At 30.7% G+C, this 20393-nt stretch overlaps 1 protein-coding gene across 2 annotated transcripts; it reads left to right on the plus strand.

The window, feature by feature from the left end:
- The first annotated feature begins 422 nt into the window (after positions 1–422).
- Positions 423–5003, plus strand: LOC130799513 (ras-related protein RIC1-like). 2 transcript variants are annotated; one of them, XM_057662633.1, is made up of 8 exons: positions 423–709; positions 2144–2216; positions 2948–2995; positions 3074–3121; positions 3198–3269; positions 3357–3512; positions 3641–3744; positions 4493–5003. In XM_057662633.1, exons 1-8 carry the CDS (start codon positions 696–698, stop codon positions 4584–4586), a joined length of 609 nt encoding a protein of 202 aa, XP_057518616.1. In that variant the 5' UTR covers positions 423–695; the 3' UTR covers positions 4587–5003. The 2 variants fall into 2 exon arrangements, with proteins under 2 accessions (XP_057518616.1, XP_057518615.1); XM_057662632.1 differs by lacking the exon at positions 423–709 and adding an exon at positions 1589–1928.
- The last annotated feature ends 15390 nt before the right edge of the window (positions 5004–20393 follow it).

Below are 20393 nucleotides of genomic sequence, written 5' to 3' on the forward strand. Positions count from 1 at the left end.
AGTTAAAGTTAAAGTTAGAATCGGCAAAAATAGGTCATAATGTACGGATTCGGTCATGTGGTCTGAACACTGTCAACAATAAATATTTGATGGCAGTAATTCGCAAAAATTAAACTTTGCGACTGTAATTCGTAAAACACTCAAACTTTGCGGTAGTATTTGCAATTTTTCTCTAAATAATATATTAAATTAAGTGGACGTACCCACTGGTAATTTTTTTGGTGTCGATACCCGCCCATTTATCTTGGCGGGTATTACCCCTTCAAATTTAAAATTTTTTGGAAAACATTATTCAAATTCGCCCGTTTTAGAAGTCAGATGGGTCGAACTTGACGGGTAACGCCACATAAACAGTTGTACTTTAAATCAATAAATAACCTAAATTTTACAACTAAATGAATAATTCTTAATAAATATATGAAAAAAAAACAATTCCAAATAAATCACACGTTCGCCATAAACCAAACGTTAATTTCAACCACGAGACACGTGGCAGATCCTCAGTTCCCTTTTAACGTCATACCAATTTTCTCTCAATAAAAGACCGACACTTTCGGTTGAAATAAGACTGGAAAACCACTTTCGTTTTTAATTTTAAAAAACTCTCATCCTTCCCTTAATTTTTCTCTAATTATCCCCCTTTATTTTCTTTTTGTGTTGATTCTTAAAGGTGCTATTTTGTTTTTGCCATAATCATGAATTCTGAATAGTAAGTAATATTTTACCTATTTTAGATACATTTTTATATATATTTTTTTTTTGCATTAATGGAGAAATTTAACTATGCTTTGCGTAGGATTAAAAAAATTTTTTTTTCAGAAATTTATCCAATTGTTACCTTTTTAATTTAATCCTGGCAGATCTTGGTCCAAATTTTGTTGAATTAATGCAATTTGTCATATTTTGATTGTTTTTATCATATTGTATGGGGTTATATTGTTTTGATATTAACAAAAGAATGGGTGGAAATTTGCTACAATGGAAAGTGATTTACCCATTTGTTTGTATTCAGGCTTGTGATTTAGATTGTGATTACACGATTCCATTGAGTAGGTTTGGGTTTCAATGTCGTATCCTTTCCTAAATTATCAAATTACACTTAACATAGCGAGTGATTTTAATATAATCTCTTTGTATGTTTTATTTTTATTGGTTTTGATTAAATAAAGGAGATTTCTTTGAATTATATTATTCATCATAATAGGTTGTTAAATCACATCAATGTGATGACTGATGCAATTAGTAGAGAATTATTGGAATTGAAATAAAGAAGGTAGTAAATAACGGTTAACCTCGGGATAGTTTTGATATTTTTATTTATCTTTTTTAATTTCTTTTGTTTTAATATTATTTTTTTTTTCCGTCTTATGCTTTTTTTTTTCCGTTTTATGGTGATTTGGCACAGTAATTTCTGATAAAAATATATGACTGTTTCAATAAAATTCTCGAACTTTTAATATTAGTTGTGGCTAAAGCTTTGGGACATTTTTGTTTTAGATAGTGTATTAGATAGTGTATGTTATTTTCTTTAATTCTTAACCACATGATTTTTATTTTGTTAATCATACACACCCAATTCACCAATTTTTACCAATTTCTTAATACTTGTACTTAAAGTGTTTATTTATCGGTTGCTTTTGTGTATGTTTTGGGTGGGTTTAAAATCAAATTTTGTATTCAATATGTAATTGTTAATTTTTTTATGTCGAGTCAAATTAGATTCGGTTACAAGGTCGGATAGTTATTAGGTCACCGGTTCTGTTTTTAACATCGTTGCAATTTCTTAGAATGGAGTTAGAATACCAACTTTTTTTACAACCTGTTGTAGGCTTGAACTCGTAGTTGCAATGTTACATGATTTAACTTTTTAGAACTAGTAAATTTTCTTCATACACTATGAAAAATCTTCTTTTTGATTGCGAATCCTGGTTTGTTTCATCAAACTTTGATCTTTTTTTGGGAGCAATATGATTTTTGTCAGCTAAGCTGCGTTTATGAGATTAATCTGATAATTCTACTCATGATTGTTTAACATTGTCAGTTTTAACACACCAATACTTGTTTTTGGGGTTGGGTCGTTATTAGTAGACAGAGAGTCTTAAGTTGATATACTAAATTTAGATGATGTAATTATTTGATGCAGTGATTACTTGTTCAAACTGTTGCTCATTGGAGATTCTGGTGTTGGCAAATCCTGTCTTCTATTGAGGTTTGCTGTAAGTTTCTTTACTTTTTATTTCTCCATGTTCTTTTCCTCTGCCATAGCCGACTCCAAATTAAGGTTTTTGCATAGTTGTTGGTGTTGCTGTTGTGTTCGTCTTTACCCAGAAGTGTGGATGACGGATAATTCCTTAAGTTGTTTCAAAAATGTATTTATAAAATTATTTTATTGGGGTTTTGGATCAAAATTTCAGCATGACTATATAGATGTGTAAATTTATTCTCTGAATCGTTCTTCGCGATTATTGACTTATTCTTGCTCATTGCTGGGACATGAACTATGTTTAATTAGTCGGAACAAGCCAATATTTACTTGTGTCTGATAATTTTTTCATGAATGCTCCAAGCTGAGCTGTTTTCCCCCTTCTATGTTTTCTTATTTAAGAGTTGTTGGAGCTGTCCGATGGAGACTAGAGGGATGGAAAGACCTGGGATTATCTGATTCTGCATTAAGTTACAATTGAGGACGGAGAGTTAGTAAAGAATTGATTTTGATCCTATGATCCAGTCCTACGATCCGATCCCACCAATTGATATCCATCCTACGTAAAATCCCGATCCTAACAACTATGATCGGAACCATTAGAAGAGGCATTGAGGAAGTCAAGTCATTTACTCCTCAAATTACCACTTTTCTATTACTTCTTTCACACACTTACAGTGTTTTTTGGCTCAATGAACGCTACTTAAAATATATCTGTCATTAATTTAGTGACTTCCTAAACAGGATGATGCCTATCTTGAGAGCTACATCAGCACCATCGGAGTTGATTTTGTAAGTTTATGACTTAACTTCGCTTTTTTATCACTAATGGTGTCGTTATTGATATTGTGCTCATGTTTTTGTCTTCAGAAAATACGAACTGTTGAACAAGATGGTAAGAGCGTCAAGCTTCAAATAGTAAGTACAACAATCTCACATATTATGCTCATGTTTTAGCTTGACTTGTTATTTACTTGGTTTTTTATGGTTGCAGTGGGATACGGCCGGGCAAGAACGTTTCAGAACTATTACTAGCAGCTACTACCGAGGTGCTCATGGAATCATTGTGAGCAGAAAACAGATCATTCTCCGCCATAATTTAGATGTTTACTTTGATATCTGTTGATAATATAGACCGCATGCTGATTTGCAGGTTGTTTATGATGTGACTGACCAAGAAAGCTTTGACAATGTGAAGCAATGGCTAAATGAGATTGACCGTTACGCAAGCGATAGCGTAAACAAACTTCTTGTTGGAAACAAATGTGACCTGACTGAAAACAAAGTTGTCTCTTATGAGATGGGTCAGGTGAGTCATTTTACTGGGTGTATGATCTGCTTCATTCATGTAAAAAAGTATTCTTTTTCATCTTGGTTCTTGATATATTGGATATCCCTTCTAATTATGTGCTTCTGATTCGACTCTACAATACACAGGCGTTTGCGGATGAAATTGGTATCCCCTTCTTGGAAACCAGTGCCAAGAGTGCTACTAATGTGGAACAAGCGTTTATGGCTATGACCGGTGCAATCAAGAATAGGTAAATTATCTAATCATCTTTAGTTTAAGACCATCATTACAACTCAATGTGAAACTCGACTAACTTTTGATTGCTCTATGGTTAACGTCCTAATTTTTTTTTTTGGGGGGAGAGGAGGTATGTTTTCTGGTATAATAAGTTGGACTGTCTGACCATAATACAATAAATTTTCACCATAAATAAGTCGATGTATTGTTTTAATGACCCGTTTGGTAGATGGTAGTAAACGGTGGTAATGGGATGAAAAACTAGTGTGATTTTGGTTGAAAAATCTCTTGGCTACCTTGATGGCTATGCTTATCCAACTTCAATCATCCCATTTTCTTCATAAAATTCATTCTAGTGGATTACTATTGGGAGGGGTGGTGTTAGGTGGTAATAGAAATTTGTAAATAAAAACTTATTTGTGATCAAAGTTTCATTACTATGGGAATGATATGGAACTTTTGATGAAATTTTAAATTATAAACCATTCTCATTATCACCATTTAATACCACCTACCAAACGGGTTGTAACTCCTTTATGATGAAAAGATATCGTGTGATTTTTACGGAAATAAGTATCGTGCTATGTTTCGAGTTTAAATTAGGACCAACTAACCTTACTTCAAACATAACTCGACTTTACTTGGACTTTATTTTGAAAATTGACATTCTCTAGTTTGACAAAATCCGAAAATCACCCGGATAAACGCTTTTAACTATGTTTACACATTGAACTAATCAAATGTCTGTTTTGTATCTGCAGAATGGCTAGCCAACCTGCTTTGAATGTAAGGGCACCAACAGTTCAACTAAAAGGACAGTCATTGAATCAGAAAGCAGGCTGCTGCTCATCGTGAAGACGGGAGGGCGGAAGAATCTCTCTCTTAAATGGTTATAGAGTAATTTTATTGTTGCAAACGTAGTTCTCTGAACGATATCGTTGAGAAAGTATAAGATTGTTCCTGCTGGGTTCACTTGACCGACAAAACTATCTTTTCATTTTTCCATTGGTTACTCGTTTAGAAAACATGTGTACATATACTCGGAGATGAACTGAGTTCACTGCTTTTCTATAACCAAGTGTAGAGCTCGAATAAACGAGTCTCGAAGAGATTTTGAAAAATTAAGGGTCCTTTCCAAATTCTATGTTCCTAAGACACAAGTGAAAGGAAGCATTATGTTTTTTCGGGTTTTTGGTTCAATTTTGTTACCTGTACAATGTACACATAATTAGCATGTTTATTGAATGCATTTTTATGGATGGTGATTAAATCTGAGATATATTGATTTGATATGAAAAGTGATTCGAAACCCGATCGAAAAAGAGACCAAATCCGAGAAATCTGTTAAATAACAGTTCGGTCGGGTTAGGGTCAGGGTTGACTTGTTAGATTGTGCAACTGTTATAAAAAAGGTAAAATTTATCTATTTGGGCACACAAACAAAATAAAAAGCTAATGTTTTTTTATTGAACATATTCTTTACTGGTTTGAGTCATTTGGTGGTAATTCTAGCACTCTTTAACTTCACTATTTCCTCCAAACACTAAAAAAAATAATTGCTCAAAAACCCTTTGTTCACCCATTGATGGTGGTTGTGTAATCTTACTTCCAAACCAACCATAAATTTTTCGGCTTTCGCTAAACTCCATGGCTACTTCATCAAAACCGTTGTCAACACTGGCAAATGATGATGTCCATACTAACCCAATTCGAAAATGACCCAATTAAAACTGATTTGACATAGAACCCGACCGATCGGTCGTTTTCTGAGGTCTAATGGTGAATAAGGTGTATTAATTGGTTAAAGTCACATCAAATTAACATCTAATTCATTTGAAGCGTTTGTTGGGTCATCGATTTCACATACTTGATTTCGAGTCATTCGCTAATACTTGTTAGCTCTTGTAACCAAAAGAATTAAATCGTATATCCATAAAAATAAGGGAAAACTCCACTCAATTTAATTTCATGCAACTTAAACTGCAACAGTAGAAAGTGCAACCTACTAATTGCGTTTTCTTGAATGGTAAAACCAAAGAAAGAAACTAGAATAGGAAAGGGAGGAATCAAAAATAGAAGAAGGGAGGGAATTAAGGAGCACAGAATGAAGTGGGGAGTTTAGAGAAAGGATGAGTTACTTCTTATTTTGAGCTCTCTAAAGGTGGAACTTTAGTAGTCTGATTATTTCTTCCCTTCTTCTCATAGTTCTATTTGATGCTTTCTCTTGGCAAATATGGCATATAATGTGGGGGTGGTTAATTAGACACTACTTCATATAGTGTGAGTTGTGCAGAGGTATGGAAATTTGTGTTGTACCACCACTCAGCCACTGATAACCAAAAGCTCCATTCTTTGGCACATTCCCCGGTCATTCATCTTAGAAAAATCTTCAAAAATTTGTTAACCACTTCTGTCTGGCCATCTGATTGTGGATGATAAGCCGAGGAGAGCCGTAAGGTAGTACCCTGCAACATAAACAAAGCTTGCCAAAAGTCACTTAGAAAAATGGCATCTCTATTAGAAACAGTTGACCTAAGCCATCCATGCAATTTGAAAACATGATCTAGGTAAACCTGAGCTACCTGCTAAGTTGAGTAAGGGTGTTTTAAGGCCATGAAATGAGCATATTTGCTCAGTCTATCAAAAACTACAAAAATTACACCCTTGCCAAAGGATCGGGGTAAGCCTATGATAAAGTCCATGGAGATATCTACCCGCACCTCCTCAGGTAGAGAAAGGGGCTGCAATAATCCAGCTAGAGACTGAGTCTCATGTTTGCTAGCTTGGCAAGTATTTCTGGGTGACAAACTTGGTCATACCACTCCAATAAAAGAGATATCTAACCCTCTGTCGGGTGGCATCTCTCCCTGAATGTCCTTCTTGAGATGAACTGTGTAACCATTTGAAGATAGCGATTTTGAGATCCTCATTAGGTCCCACAACAAGTTTTCCTTTTCTCTTCAATAGTCCATTGTGCAATGAAAATATAGGAACAGGAGAACCATCTAAGGCATAGCTTGCAATCAGTTTCTGCTCCATATCAGAATGTAAAACTGAGATGGCCATCAAAAGTAATTTAGAGTTGTAAACTCTTGAGAGGGCATCTGTAAATTTATTTTCAGTACCTGATTTATATTGAATTTCATAAGAAAAACCCATTAGTTTAGATAACCAAAAATGTTGAAAAGGAGTAGAAACATTTTGTTGAAGCAGCCATTTAAAGACTTCTTTGATCAGTTTTAATAATGAACTATTGTCCAGAGAGATATTGCTCCCACTTCTGAACAGCGACGACCACAAGTAACGATTCTTTCTCATAAACTGAGAGCTTTTGCATTAATACAACTCCTATGCCCTGTTGGGATGCATCAGTTGCTATAACAATGGTCTTCGAAAATTCAAGCAAAGCAAGAACAGGTGCTGAACTAAGGGCTTGTTTTAGTTGATCAAAGGAGTCTTGTGCAGTGGAAGACCAAAAAAAATACCCTTTTTGAGTAGTTGAGTCAAGGGTTTACTGAGCCATGCATAATGCCTTATAAATTTTCTATAGTAACCAGCCAGCCTTAGGAAACTTCTAAGACGCTTAATAATTAATAGGGTAGGCCAATCGACAATAGCTTGTATCTTTTAAGGGTCGGTTTCAACTCCCTTTTCAGATACGAAATGACCTAAGTACTCTACTTGATCAAAGGCAAATATCACTTACTTTTCTCTGCAAACAAGGAATTGTCACTCATCATTTGAAAGACTTGCAAAAAGTGTTAAGCATGAGAGACAAGATCAGGGCTATATATGGAAATAAATGTCATCAAAAAACACAAGCATACACTTCCTTAATAAGGGGCTTAAAAATATGGTTCATCCATGACTGAAATGATGCTGGGGGATTGGTTAATCCAAATGGCATAACCAAGAACTCATAATGTTCATTGTGGGTTTTAAAAGCAGTTTTGAAAACATCCTCAGGAGCAACTTTGAGTTGATGATACCCAGCCCTTAGGTCAATCTTGCTAAACACCTAGCTAACTGACAAGTCATCTATTAACTCATCAACCACAAGGATAGGAAATTTATCCTGAATAGTGACATTATTCAAGGCCCTATAATCTACACACAACCTTAAAGACCCATCTTTCTTACCTACAAGAACTACAAGGGAGGCAAAAGGGCTTGAAATTTCTTCAATGACACCTTGCTTTAGTATTTCAGAGATGATCTGTTCAATTATGTCTCTTTGTTTTATATGGTATCTATAAAGCTTTGCACTAATTGTGTTGGTGCCAAATTGTAAAGGTATTTTGTGATCTACATGTCCCCTGAAAAGGGGGGTAAACCTTTAGGTTGCTCAAATATAAGTGCATCCTGACTCAACAACTTAGTGATGCATACTGGCATAGTCACAGTGTAACAGGCTCAAATTTCTTAATCTTAATCTTCCGATTAATTATTCCGAAATTTCTTTTCGAATTCCTAATCCTTTGGTTATCTAATTCAAATCACCTTTAATTCCTAAACCTTATTCCGATTTTTGTAATTTTCCTTTTGTTTGTTGTTGATGATAGGGGTGAATGTTTGATTTTTGATTTATCACTCCGATATAAACTACAATAGGACGCAATCCAAATTGAACCAAAGCAAATTAATTGAATTTAGACTTTTTCAGTACAATCCAATCTAAATTTTCAACTAAAAACAAATATAAACTGCAAATTGAATCAGATTACCGAAATATAAAAGCAAAAATATTTAAAATGATATTAGCAAAAATGAGAATGAAAAAATGAAATTTTAATTATTGAATTAAGGTTTATTATTGTTATAAGAACACTGGCATCGTTTATTTAGTATCGCCAATTAAAATATTTTATTTGCACGTCAAGTTGCACAAGATTAACTCAACAACTAGTTTAGCTTAATGTAAAAAGTGAGCTTCTATTATATTTGGTTCAGAATTTCGGTTTTCGGTTTTTAGTATGCTCGAACCTAATCCCAACAAAAAATTGAAAATTTAAATCCAAAACCAAACCAATTTATAAAAAGTCCAAACCATATTTTTTATTCAGTTTGGATTCATTTGGTTTGCGGTTTGGTAATATCGAATAAAGGTTTTGACATTTTTGACCAAATTATTTGTTTCATGATAGTAACAGTGAATAGATATCTGACCTCAATGGCATGTAAACTCTTATTTTAGGAATTAAAATTTTCGAAGTTTATTTTGGATTTTTTAGGGTTTTGATGAAGTTTGGTTATTTTGTCAAATGTAGGTTACCCGTTCTTAAATCAACACTCTTCTTAATCATCCATAACTATTCAAGGTAATGTTTAATTGTTTTCATGGCTTTATGTTGTTTTTTGAAGTATTGTTGTTGATGAGCATATTGAATTAGTTGAATTTGATGTACATTATATATTATTAGAAATGTTGATGTTGATAGTAGAAATATCATTTATGAACTTATTAATTGATTTATTATTTGAACTTTATGTGCATTATATATGTATGAACTTAGTTACATTATGGACTTTATTAATTTGTACACCAAAAAAATTATAATCAAATAAATATAATGTACTTGTATGGGCATGAAGTTAATGATGATGTTGATTTTATTTTTATTCATGTAGAAATGGCATCATTTCGCGTCATTATAGTATGTTTTTGGAATGCTTGTATTCGAAAAAGTAGTGGAAAAATTCATTATGTTGGGGGAAGACATAGGTTGTTTGCATGCAATTCGAACATGGATTTGAATCAGTTTAAACGTTTTATATGTTCTAAGATTGGATTGGACCCCACTAGAAGTATCGTAAATATAAGATTTAAATACGACATGAGTGGAGAATTGCTAGTCTTTCCTGTTAAGGATGATGTGGCTATAGATGCTATATGGGAGCATTCAAAGTCCACCTAAATTCCCTCTTCCGATTAATTATTCCGAAATTTCTTTTCGAATTCCTAATCCTTTGTTTATCTAATTCAAATCACCTTTAATTCCTAAACCTTATTCCGATTTTTGTAATTTCTTCCAAATATTAAACTTAAAAATATATATATATTCTTAAATTTCTTTACAAGCACTAAAATATTATTTTATTATTTTATACTACGAAAAGTAAAATTTTAATATTATATTTACGGTTTTATTAAAACGTTACGTTTCAATTTCGTTTCCTTAAACTAACTTTACTACTTATCATTTTAACTTTACAACTTTGATTTAATTATTTTATACCTAAAAATTAACTATATTTTTTCTTATTAACTTTAAGTATAGTTTTAACTAAAATTTTCTAAGTAAACTATCATATTTTCATAATCAAACCTTAATCATACTTTCCCATTAATCTAAAACATTTCACTAGTATAAACTAGAACAAAAATTTGATGAACCAAAATCCTTTCTACATCAATCCATAATGTTCATCACTTACACAAGCTATCACCATTCCCTTACACAAGTTAACCTTCTTTTACACTCCAAACTCTTACACATCCACTTACACACTCCAACACTCACACGTTCACTTATACATTCTAAATTACTTACACAAGTTAACCTTCTTTTTCATACAATCTTATGAACTAAAAAGTTGCCCAAAATCCATTATAAATACCCCTCCTTAGCCATGAGATCACTTGCATCCCCATCATCAAATTTTTCTACCATTCTTTCTTATATCTTCACTTCATTAACATCTTACTAACTTTATACCCTTTTTATTTGTTGAAGAATCAAATGAAGATGGAGCTTGATCTTATCACTTCTTAAGCCAATAATCATCAACTTTTAAAAAGTCTAAGTATTATCTTTTGGAGCTTAAATATCATTTTCTTTTGGGTAATTGAAGATCTACTTCTTTGAGGCTTGGAACCTTGAAGACTTTCTCTTTTGGAGCATATTTCTTTGAGTTCTTATTTTCTTATTATTATTCTCTTACTTGGTTTAGCACCACCTTTGGAGGAAAATGGTACACATTTTCTTAACTCTCTCGTTATGTGATATTTATTTATGGTTACTCGATAGTATAAAAGCATGATCAATATGATTTTATTTTAGTCATTTAAACTTTACATAGTAATGTTAAAGTTATATCCAGTTTAGTGATATTTTCGTCAAAACAATAATACTTTTGGGACACTCGAAAAAAAAAGTCATATATATGGAAATTTTTGATTAATATGATAATATAGATATATATGAATTTTATTAGTTAAATAAACTTATTTGTTTAAAATGATTCCGTATCATCTTGGTGTTTTGATAATTTTTTTTGTTGGACTCAAGTAATTATAAAGAATTATTAATCGGTTTATCGGTAAAATAGTCAAACAAATTTGTTAAAATGCTTAGCATTGTTTTTCTTGAAAACTCATTTCATATAAATTTTGGACCCTTAATAACTTGTCGGATTATGTTATTTTTATAGTGATGATAGATCCGTTTTACTATTTTACTGGTTATTTGATAAAATATGTTATTAAGTACTTAGAAATATTACCCTTGACTGTTATGATTATTTATGACATAATAATGACTTAATTTAGCCTCAGGATTCTTAGTATAGCTACAAAAATTTGTTATTTAATTAATATTAATTTATTAGATACTAGTAATTTGTTTCTATTAAAAGGGTAGAATTGTCAAAATTTTGACTAGTGGAAGTTTGACTTATAAGAATGTAAACTATTTCTGTTTAGAGTCTTGTTTGATATTGCATGATATTGATTGTATGACTCTGATAGTAAGGTAACGTCGAACCATGGACCAGCATGTAAAATCCCGGCGTCCGTGTTAGCCGGCACGTAAAATGCGGTGTCAGACAGGGGGTCCGAGAAAAACCCATCCTGTGAAGTCTCGAGCATAACAGTATTGAGAGGAGTGAGGACTCCCACCACAGTTAGGGTTTAGGACTACGGTCCTCACCTAACCAAAACCTTACATATATCAGTTGTCATTATTGTTGTGATCTTGTTATGTGCTATGATGGTAAAGTTATTAGGCTTAATTGAATTTGATTAAATAAGCATTGAGGTTACCAAGTATTTAGTAGCAGTAATGAACTTCTGCAAGTATTGAGAATGTAACTTAATTGCTTAGTAAAAGTCAATAATGAGTAATAACCTTCTATATTGTGCTTGATGATTATTTTGTAAGCATGATTTAACTATCGCATCATAAGCTTGTTGAGAAAATTGTACTCGGCTTTATCGCTGACCGATTTAATCGGCTGTCATTCGTATTATGGATGACAGTATTTTGCAGGAAAATTTAGCTCAGGTTTCGATCCAGGCCTCAACTTTAATTATTCTATCGAGGACTTAGCTTCAATGATTTTACTTGATGACTATATTGTACTTATGTTTTTTTTTCGCATTTAAGTAAACCTTATTTTATATTTTCTCAGTTGTAAGATTTTTTTTTTTTTACTTATGTTTTGAACGATTTTAGTTTAAATGGTTTTTAGTAGTTCGGCGTTTTACACTTTCGCATTATTTATCTTAAGTATAATTATTAATGTTAATTATGTATTGAGAGTGCCGCTCCTGCTACACTCAGGCCTAGGATTCATCTTCATAAACTCTATTGAATCATTGGGAACATGTTCCTTAGGGTCCAATAAATGTAACATGAATAAGTGTAAAGAAGAATCTAAGAGTTCCTTGCTTAGTGGTTCAGTGTGTGTTCTATTTTCTATGTGTGCAATCTTGTCAGGACATAATGAGTGGATCTTATATCAAATTCCATGGTGAGTTCCTCATCCTCAATTCCAAGAATCTCGATTAGCATACATGGCCTCTATAATAGGGTTTGTCACGAAAAAAGCATAGGCCTTGTTCCTGTTTTAGTTTTTTGTCAGTAGGAGTCAGGTTGAGCACTCTTCTACTAGGAGCCTCAATAGTATTGTTAGTCTTTAATACACTGGATGGAAACGTCTCTTTACTAGGTATAGGATCGAGGTGGAGTGTAACAGACATAATTTTAAGCAACTCAAATTTTGTTTTCCACTAAGTTTAATAAATCTTAGTGAATAAAATTATTTTTATTCTGCTCTTTAATTTGTTAAGAAAACGTTTGTTTCAAGTAATAACAAAAAATTTAATAAATTAATATCTAATAACAAATTTCAAGTTAGATTGAATAACCAGCTAAGAGTAGTACTTTATCAACGGAGTAATAAGGCTATATCTTAATAATAATAATAATGGAAGTTGAGATGATAGCATTTGTATGGTAGAATAGTAGCTATGTGTTGGGATTTGCAATTAAGTATAAAAAGTTATGTACTAAGATTTTATATTAGAGAACATTATGTCATGCATATTATTGGTTTGTTTGAATGTTTTACTTATGTGTTAGAATTAGAGATAACTAGAATGCTCAATCTAAACCTAATATATTTACGATAGAAAGAGTGATTAACTTAAGTGGTGAAGTTTATAAATAATTATTCAAATGTTATTATCATATATAAAGTAAAGATTCCAATGTACTTAGTTTTATCCACGTATATTTTAATTGTTAATTTTTGTCCTTTTAAAAATTAGGAAAAATTATCAAGAATAATACAATCTTTTACTTATTTTCCTACAATAACACGAACTTTTGATTAACCATGAATAATACCAACTTAAAGGGTTTTTTCCTAAAAAATCCTGAACATGTTAAAAATCAAATTATAGGTGATTATAAGACAAAAAATATTGGTAAATTAGTTAAGAAACTAGAGTTGGAATTATTCTAGAAAAATAACCCCCTAAGTTGGTATTATTCATGATTAATCAATAGTTATTATTGTAGGGAAATTAACAAAATGTTGTATTATTCACGGTAATTTTTCCTAAAAATTATGACATTATTTTCCTTTTGTTTGTTGTTGATGATAGGGGTGAATGTTTGATTTTTGATTTATCACTCCGATATAAACTACAATAGGACGCAATCCAAATTGAACCAAAGCAAATTAATTGAATTTAGACTTTTTCAGTACAATCCAATCTAAATTTTCAACTAAAAACAAATATAAACTGCAAATTGAATCAGATTACCGAAATATAAAAGCAAAAATATTTAAAATGATATTAGCAAAAATGAGAATGAAAAAATGAAATTTTAATTATTGAATTAAGGTTTATTATTGTTATAAGAACACTGGCATCGTTTATTTAGTATCGCCAATTAAAATATTTTATTTGCACGTCAAGTTGCACAAGATTAACTCAACAACTAGTTTAGCTTAATGTAAAAAGTGAGCTTCTATTATATTTGGTTCAGAATTTCGGTTTTCGGTTTTTAGTATGCTCGAACCTAATCCCAACAAAAAATTGAAAATTTAAATCCAAAACCAAACCAATTTATAAAAAGTCCAAACCATATTTTTTATTCAGTTTGGATTCATTTGGTTTGCGGTTTGGTAATATCGAATAAAGGTTTTGACATTTTTGACCAAATTATTTGTTTCATGATAGTAACAGTGAATAGATATCTGACCTCAATGGCATGTAAACTCTTATTTTAGGAATTAAAATTTTCGAAGTTTATTTTGGATTTTTTAGGGTTTTGATGAAGTTTGGTTATTTTGTCAAATGTAGGTTACCCGTTCTTAAATCAACACTCTTCTTAATCATCCATAACTATTCAAGGTAATGTTTAATTGTTTTCATGGCTTTATGTTGTTTTTTGAAGTATTGTTGTTGATGAGCATATTGAATTAGTTGAATTTGATGTACATTATATATTATTAGAAATGTTGATGTTGATAGTAGAAATATCATTTATGAACTTATTAATTGATTTATTATTTGAACTTTATGTGCATTATATATGTATGAACTTAGTTACATTATGGACTTTATTAATTTGTACACCAAAAAAATTATAATCAAATAAATATAATGTACTTGTATGGGCATGAAGTTAATGATGATGTTGATTTTATTTTTATTCATGTAGAAATGGCATCATTTCGCGTCATTATAGTATGTTTTTGGAATGCTTGTATTCGAAAAAGTAGTGGAAAAATTCATTATGTTGGGGGAAGACATAGGTTGTTTGCATGCAATTCGAACATGGATTTGAATCAGTTTAAACGTTTTATATGTTCTAAGATTGGATTGGACCCCACTAGAAGTATCGTAAATATAAGATTTAAATACGACATGAGTGGAGAATTGCTAGTCTTTCCTGTTAAGGATGATGTGGCTATAGATGCTATATGGGAGCATTCAAAGTCCACCTAAATTCCCTCTTCCGATTAATTATTCCGAAATTTCTTTTCGAATTCCTAATCCTTTGTTTATCTAATTCAAATCACCTTTAATTCCTAAACATTATTCCGATTTTTGTAATTTCTTCCAAATATTAAACTTAAAAATATATATATATTCTTAAATTTCTTTACAAGCACTAAAATATTATTTTATTATTTTATACTACGAAAAGTAAAATTTTAATATTATATTTACGGTTTTATTAAAACGTTACGTTTCAATTTCGTTTCCTTAAACTAACTTTACTACTTATCATTTTAACTTTACAACTTTGATTTAATTATTTTATACCTAAAAATTAACTATATTTTTTCTTATTAACTTTAAGTATAGTTTTAACTAAAATTTTCTAAGTAAACTATCATATTTTCATAATCAAACCTTAATCATACTTTCCCATTAATCTAAAACATTTCACTAGTATAAACTAGAACAAAAATTTGATGAACCAAAATCCTTTCTACATCAATCCATAATGTTCATCACTTACACAAGCTATCACCATTCCCTTACACAAGTTAACCTTCTTTTACACTCCAAACTCTTACACATCCACTTACACACTCCAACACTCACACGTTCACTTATACACTCTAAATTACTTACACAAGTTAACCTTCTTTTTCATACAATCTTATGAACTAAAAAGTTGCCCAAAATCCATTATAAATACCCCTCCTTAGCCATGAGATCACTTGCATCCCCATCATCAAATTTTTCTACCATTCTTTCTTATATCTTCACTTCATTAACATCTTACTAACTTTATACCCTTTTTATTTGTTGAAGAATCAAATGAAGATGGAGCTTGATCTTATCACTTCTTAAGCCAATAATCATCAACTTTTAAAAAGTCTAAGTATTATCTTTTGGAGCTTAGATATAATTTTCTTTTGGGTAATTGAAGATCTACTTCTTTGAGGCTTGGAACCTTGAAGACTTTCTCTTTTGGAGCATATTTCTTTGAGTTCTTATTTTCTTATTATTATTCTCTTACTTGGTTTAGCACCACCTTTGGAGGAAAATGGTACACATTTTCTTAACTCTCTCGTTATGTGATATTTATTTATGGTTACTCGATAGTATAAAAGCATGATCAATATGATTTTATTTTAGTCATTTAAACTTTACATAGTAATGTTAAAGTTATATCCAGTTTAGTGATATTTTCGTCAAAACAATAATACTTTTGGGACACTCGAAAAAAAAAGTCATATATATGGAAATTTTTGATTAATATGATAATATAGATATATATGAATTTTATTAGTTAAATAAACTTATGTGTTTAAAATGATTCCGTATCATCTTGGTGTTTTGATAATTTTTTTTGTTGGACTCAAGTAATTATAAAGAATTATTAATCGGTTTATCGGTAAAATAGTCAAACAAATTTGTTAAAATGCTTAGCATTGTTTTTCTTGAAAACTCATTTCATATAAATTTTGGACCCTTAATAACTTGTCGGATTATGTTATTTTTATAGTGATGATAGATCCGTTTTACTATTTTACTGGTTATTTGATAAAATATGTTATTAAGTACTTAGAAATATTACCCTTGACTGTTATGATTATTTATGACATAATAATGACTTAATTTAGCCTCAGGATTCTTAGTATAGCTACAAAAATTTGTTATTTAATTAATATTAATTTATTAGATACTAGTAATTTGTTTCTATTAAAAGGGTAGAATTGTCAAAATTTTGACTAGTGGAAGTTTGACTTATAAGAATGTAAACTATTTCTGTTTAGAGTCTTGTTTGATATTGCATGATATTGATTGTATGACTCTGATAGTAAGGTAACGTCGAACCATGGACCAGCATGTAAAATCCCGGCGTCCGTGTTAGCCGGCACGTAAAATGCGGTGTCAGACAGGGGGTCCGAGAAAAACCCATCCTGTGAAGTCTCGAGCATAACAGTATTGAGAGGAGTGAGGACTCCCACCACAGTTAGGGTTTAGGACTACGGTCCTCACCTAACCAAAACCTTACATATATCAGTTGTCATTATTGTTGTGATCTTGTTATGTGCTATGATGGTAAAGTTATTAGGCTTAATTGAATTTGATTAAATAAGCATTAAGGTTACCAAGTATTTAGTAGCAGTAATGAACTTCTGCAAGTATTGAGAATGTAACTTAATTGCTTAGTAAAAGTCAATAATGAGTAATAACCTTCTATATTGTGCTTGATGATTATTTTGTAAGCATGATTTAACTATCGCATCATAAGCTTGTTGAGAAAATTGTACTCGGCTTTATCGCTGACCGATTTAATCGGCTGTCATTCGTATTATGGATGACAGTATTTTGCAGGAAAATTTAGCTCAGGTTTCGATCCAGGCCTCAACTTTAATTATTCTATCGAGGACTTAGCTTCAATGATTTTACTTGATGACTATATTGTACTTATGTTTTTTTTTCGCATTTAAGTAAACCTTATTTTATATTTTCTCAGTTGTAAGATTTTTTTTTTTTACTTATGTTTTGAACGATTTTAGTTTAAATGGTTTTTAGTAGTTCGGCGTTTTACACTTTCGCATTATTTATCTTAAGTATAATTATTAATGTTAATTATGTATTGAGAGTGCCGCTCCTGCTACACTCAGGCCTAGGATTCATCTTCATAAACTCTATTGAATCATTGGGAACATGTTCCTTAGGGTCCAATAAATGTAACATGAATAAGTGTAAAGAAGAATCTAAGAGTTCCTTGCTTAGTGGTTCAGTGTGTGTTCTATTTTCTATGTGTGCAATCTTGTCAGGACATAATGAGTGGATCTTATATCAAATTCCATGGTGAGTTCCTCATCCTCAATTCCAAGAATCTCGATTAGCATACATGGCCTCTATAATAGGGTTTGTCACGAAAAAAGCATAGGCCTTGTTCCTGTTTTAGTTTTTTGTCAGTAGGAGTCAGGTTGAGCACTCTTCTACTAGGAGCCTCAATAGTATTGTTAGTCTTTAATACACTGGATGGAAACGTCTCTTTACTAGGTATAGGATCGAGGTGGAGTGTAACAGACATAATTTTAAGCAACTCAAATTTTGTTTTCCACTAAGTTTAATAAATCTTAGTGAATAAAATTATTTTTATTCTGCTCTTTAATTTGTTAAGAAAACGTTTGTTTCAAGTAATAACAAAAAATTTAATAAATTAATATCTAATAACAAATTTCAAGTTAGATTGAATAACCAGCTAAGAGTAGTACTTTATCAACGGAGTAATAAGGCTATATCTTAATAATAATAATAATGGAAGTTGAGATGATAGCATTTGTATGGTAGAATAGTAGCTATGTGTTGGGATTTGCAATTAAGTATAAAAAGTTATGTACTAAGATTTTATATTAGAGAACATTATGTCATGCATATTATTGGTTTGTTTGAATGTTTTACTTATGTGTTAGAATTAGAGATAACTAGAATGCTCAATCTAAACCTAATATATTTACGATAGAAAGAGTGATTAACTTAAGTGGTGAAGTTTATAAATAATTATTCAAATGTTATTATCATATATAAAGTAAAGATTCCAATGTACTTAGTTTTATCCACGTATATTTTAATTGTTAATTTTTGTCCTTTTAAAAATTAGGAAAAATTATCAAGAATAATACAATCTTTTACTTATTTTCCTACAATAACACGAACTTTTGATTAACCATGAATAATACCAACTTAAAGGGTTTTTTCCTAAAAAATCCTGAACATGTTAAAAATCAAATTATAGGTGATTATAAGACAAAAAATATTGGTAAATTAGTTAAGAAACTAGAGTTGGAATTATTCTAGAAAAATAACCCCCTAAGTTTATTATTCATGATTAATCAATAGTTATTATTGTAGGGAAATTAACAAAATGTTGTATTATTCACGGTAATTTTTCCTAAAAATTATGACATTATTTTCCTTTTGTTTGTTGTTGATGATAGGGGTGAATGTTTGATTTTTGATTTATCACTCCGATATAAACTACAATAGGACGCAATCCAAATTGAACCAAAGCAAATTAATTGAATTTAGACTTTTTCAGTACAATCCAATCTAAATTTTCAACTAAAAACAAATATAAACTGCAAATTGAATCAGATTACCGAAATATAAAAGCAAAAATATTTAAAATGATATTAGCAAAAATGAGAATGAAAAAATGAAATTTTAATTATTGAATTAAGGTTTATTATTGTTATAAGAACACTGGCATCGTTTATTTAGTATCGCCAATTAAAATATTTTATTTGCACGTCAAGTTGCACAAGATTAACTCAACAACTAGTTTAGCTTAATGTAAAAAGTGAGCTTCTATTATATTTGGTTCAGAATTTCGGTTTTCGGTTTTTAGTATGCTCGAACCTAATCCCAACAAAAAATTGAAAATTTAAATCCAAAACCAAACCAATTTATAAAAAGTCCAAACCATATTTTTTATTCAGTTTGGATTCATTTGGTTTGCGGTTTGGTAATATCGAATAAAGGTTTTGACATTTTTGACCAAATTATTTGTTTCATGATAGTAACAGTGAATAGATATCTGACCTCAATGGCATGTAAACTCTTATTTTAGGAATTAAAATTTTCGAAGTTTATTTTGGATTTTTTAGGGTTTTGATGAAGTTTGGTTATTTTGTCAAATGTAGGTTACCCGTTCTTAAATCAACACTCTTCTTAATCATCCATAACTATTCAAGGTAATGTTTAATTGTTTTCATGGCTTTATGTTGTTTTTTGAAGTATTGTTGTTGATGAGCATATTGAATTAGTTGAATTTGATGTACATTATATATTATTAGAAATGTTGATGTTGATAGTAGAAATATCATTTATGAACTTATTAATTGATTTATTATTTGAACTTTATGTGCATTATATATGTATGAACTTAGTTACATTATGGACTTTATTAATTTGTACACCAAAAAAATTATAATCAAATAAATATAATGTACTTGTATGGGCATGAAGTTAATGATGATGTTGATTTTATTTTTATTCATGTAGAAATGGCATCATTTCGCGTCATTATAGTATGTTTTTGGAATGCTTGTATTCGAAAAAGTAGTGGAAAAATTCATTATGTTGGGGGAAGACATAGGTTGTTTGCATGCAATTCGAACATGGATTTGAATCAGTTTAAACGTTTTATATGTTCTAAGATTGGATTGGACCCCACTAGAAGTATCGTAAATATAAGATTTAAATACGACATGAGTGGAGAATTGCTAGTCTTTCCTGTTAAGGATGATGTGGCTATAGATGCTATATGGGAGCATTCAAAGTCCACCTAAATTCCCTCTTCCGATTAATTATTCCGAAATTTCTTTTCGAATTCCTAATCCTTTGTTTATCTAATTCAAATCACCTTTAATTCCTAAACCTTATTC

Source organism: Amaranthus tricolor, chromosome 14 (assembly GCF_026212465.1).
Source record: "Amaranthus tricolor cultivar Red isolate AtriRed21 chromosome 14, ASM2621246v1, whole genome shotgun sequence".
Taxonomy (NCBI): domain Eukaryota; kingdom Viridiplantae; phylum Streptophyta; class Magnoliopsida; order Caryophyllales; family Amaranthaceae; genus Amaranthus; species Amaranthus tricolor.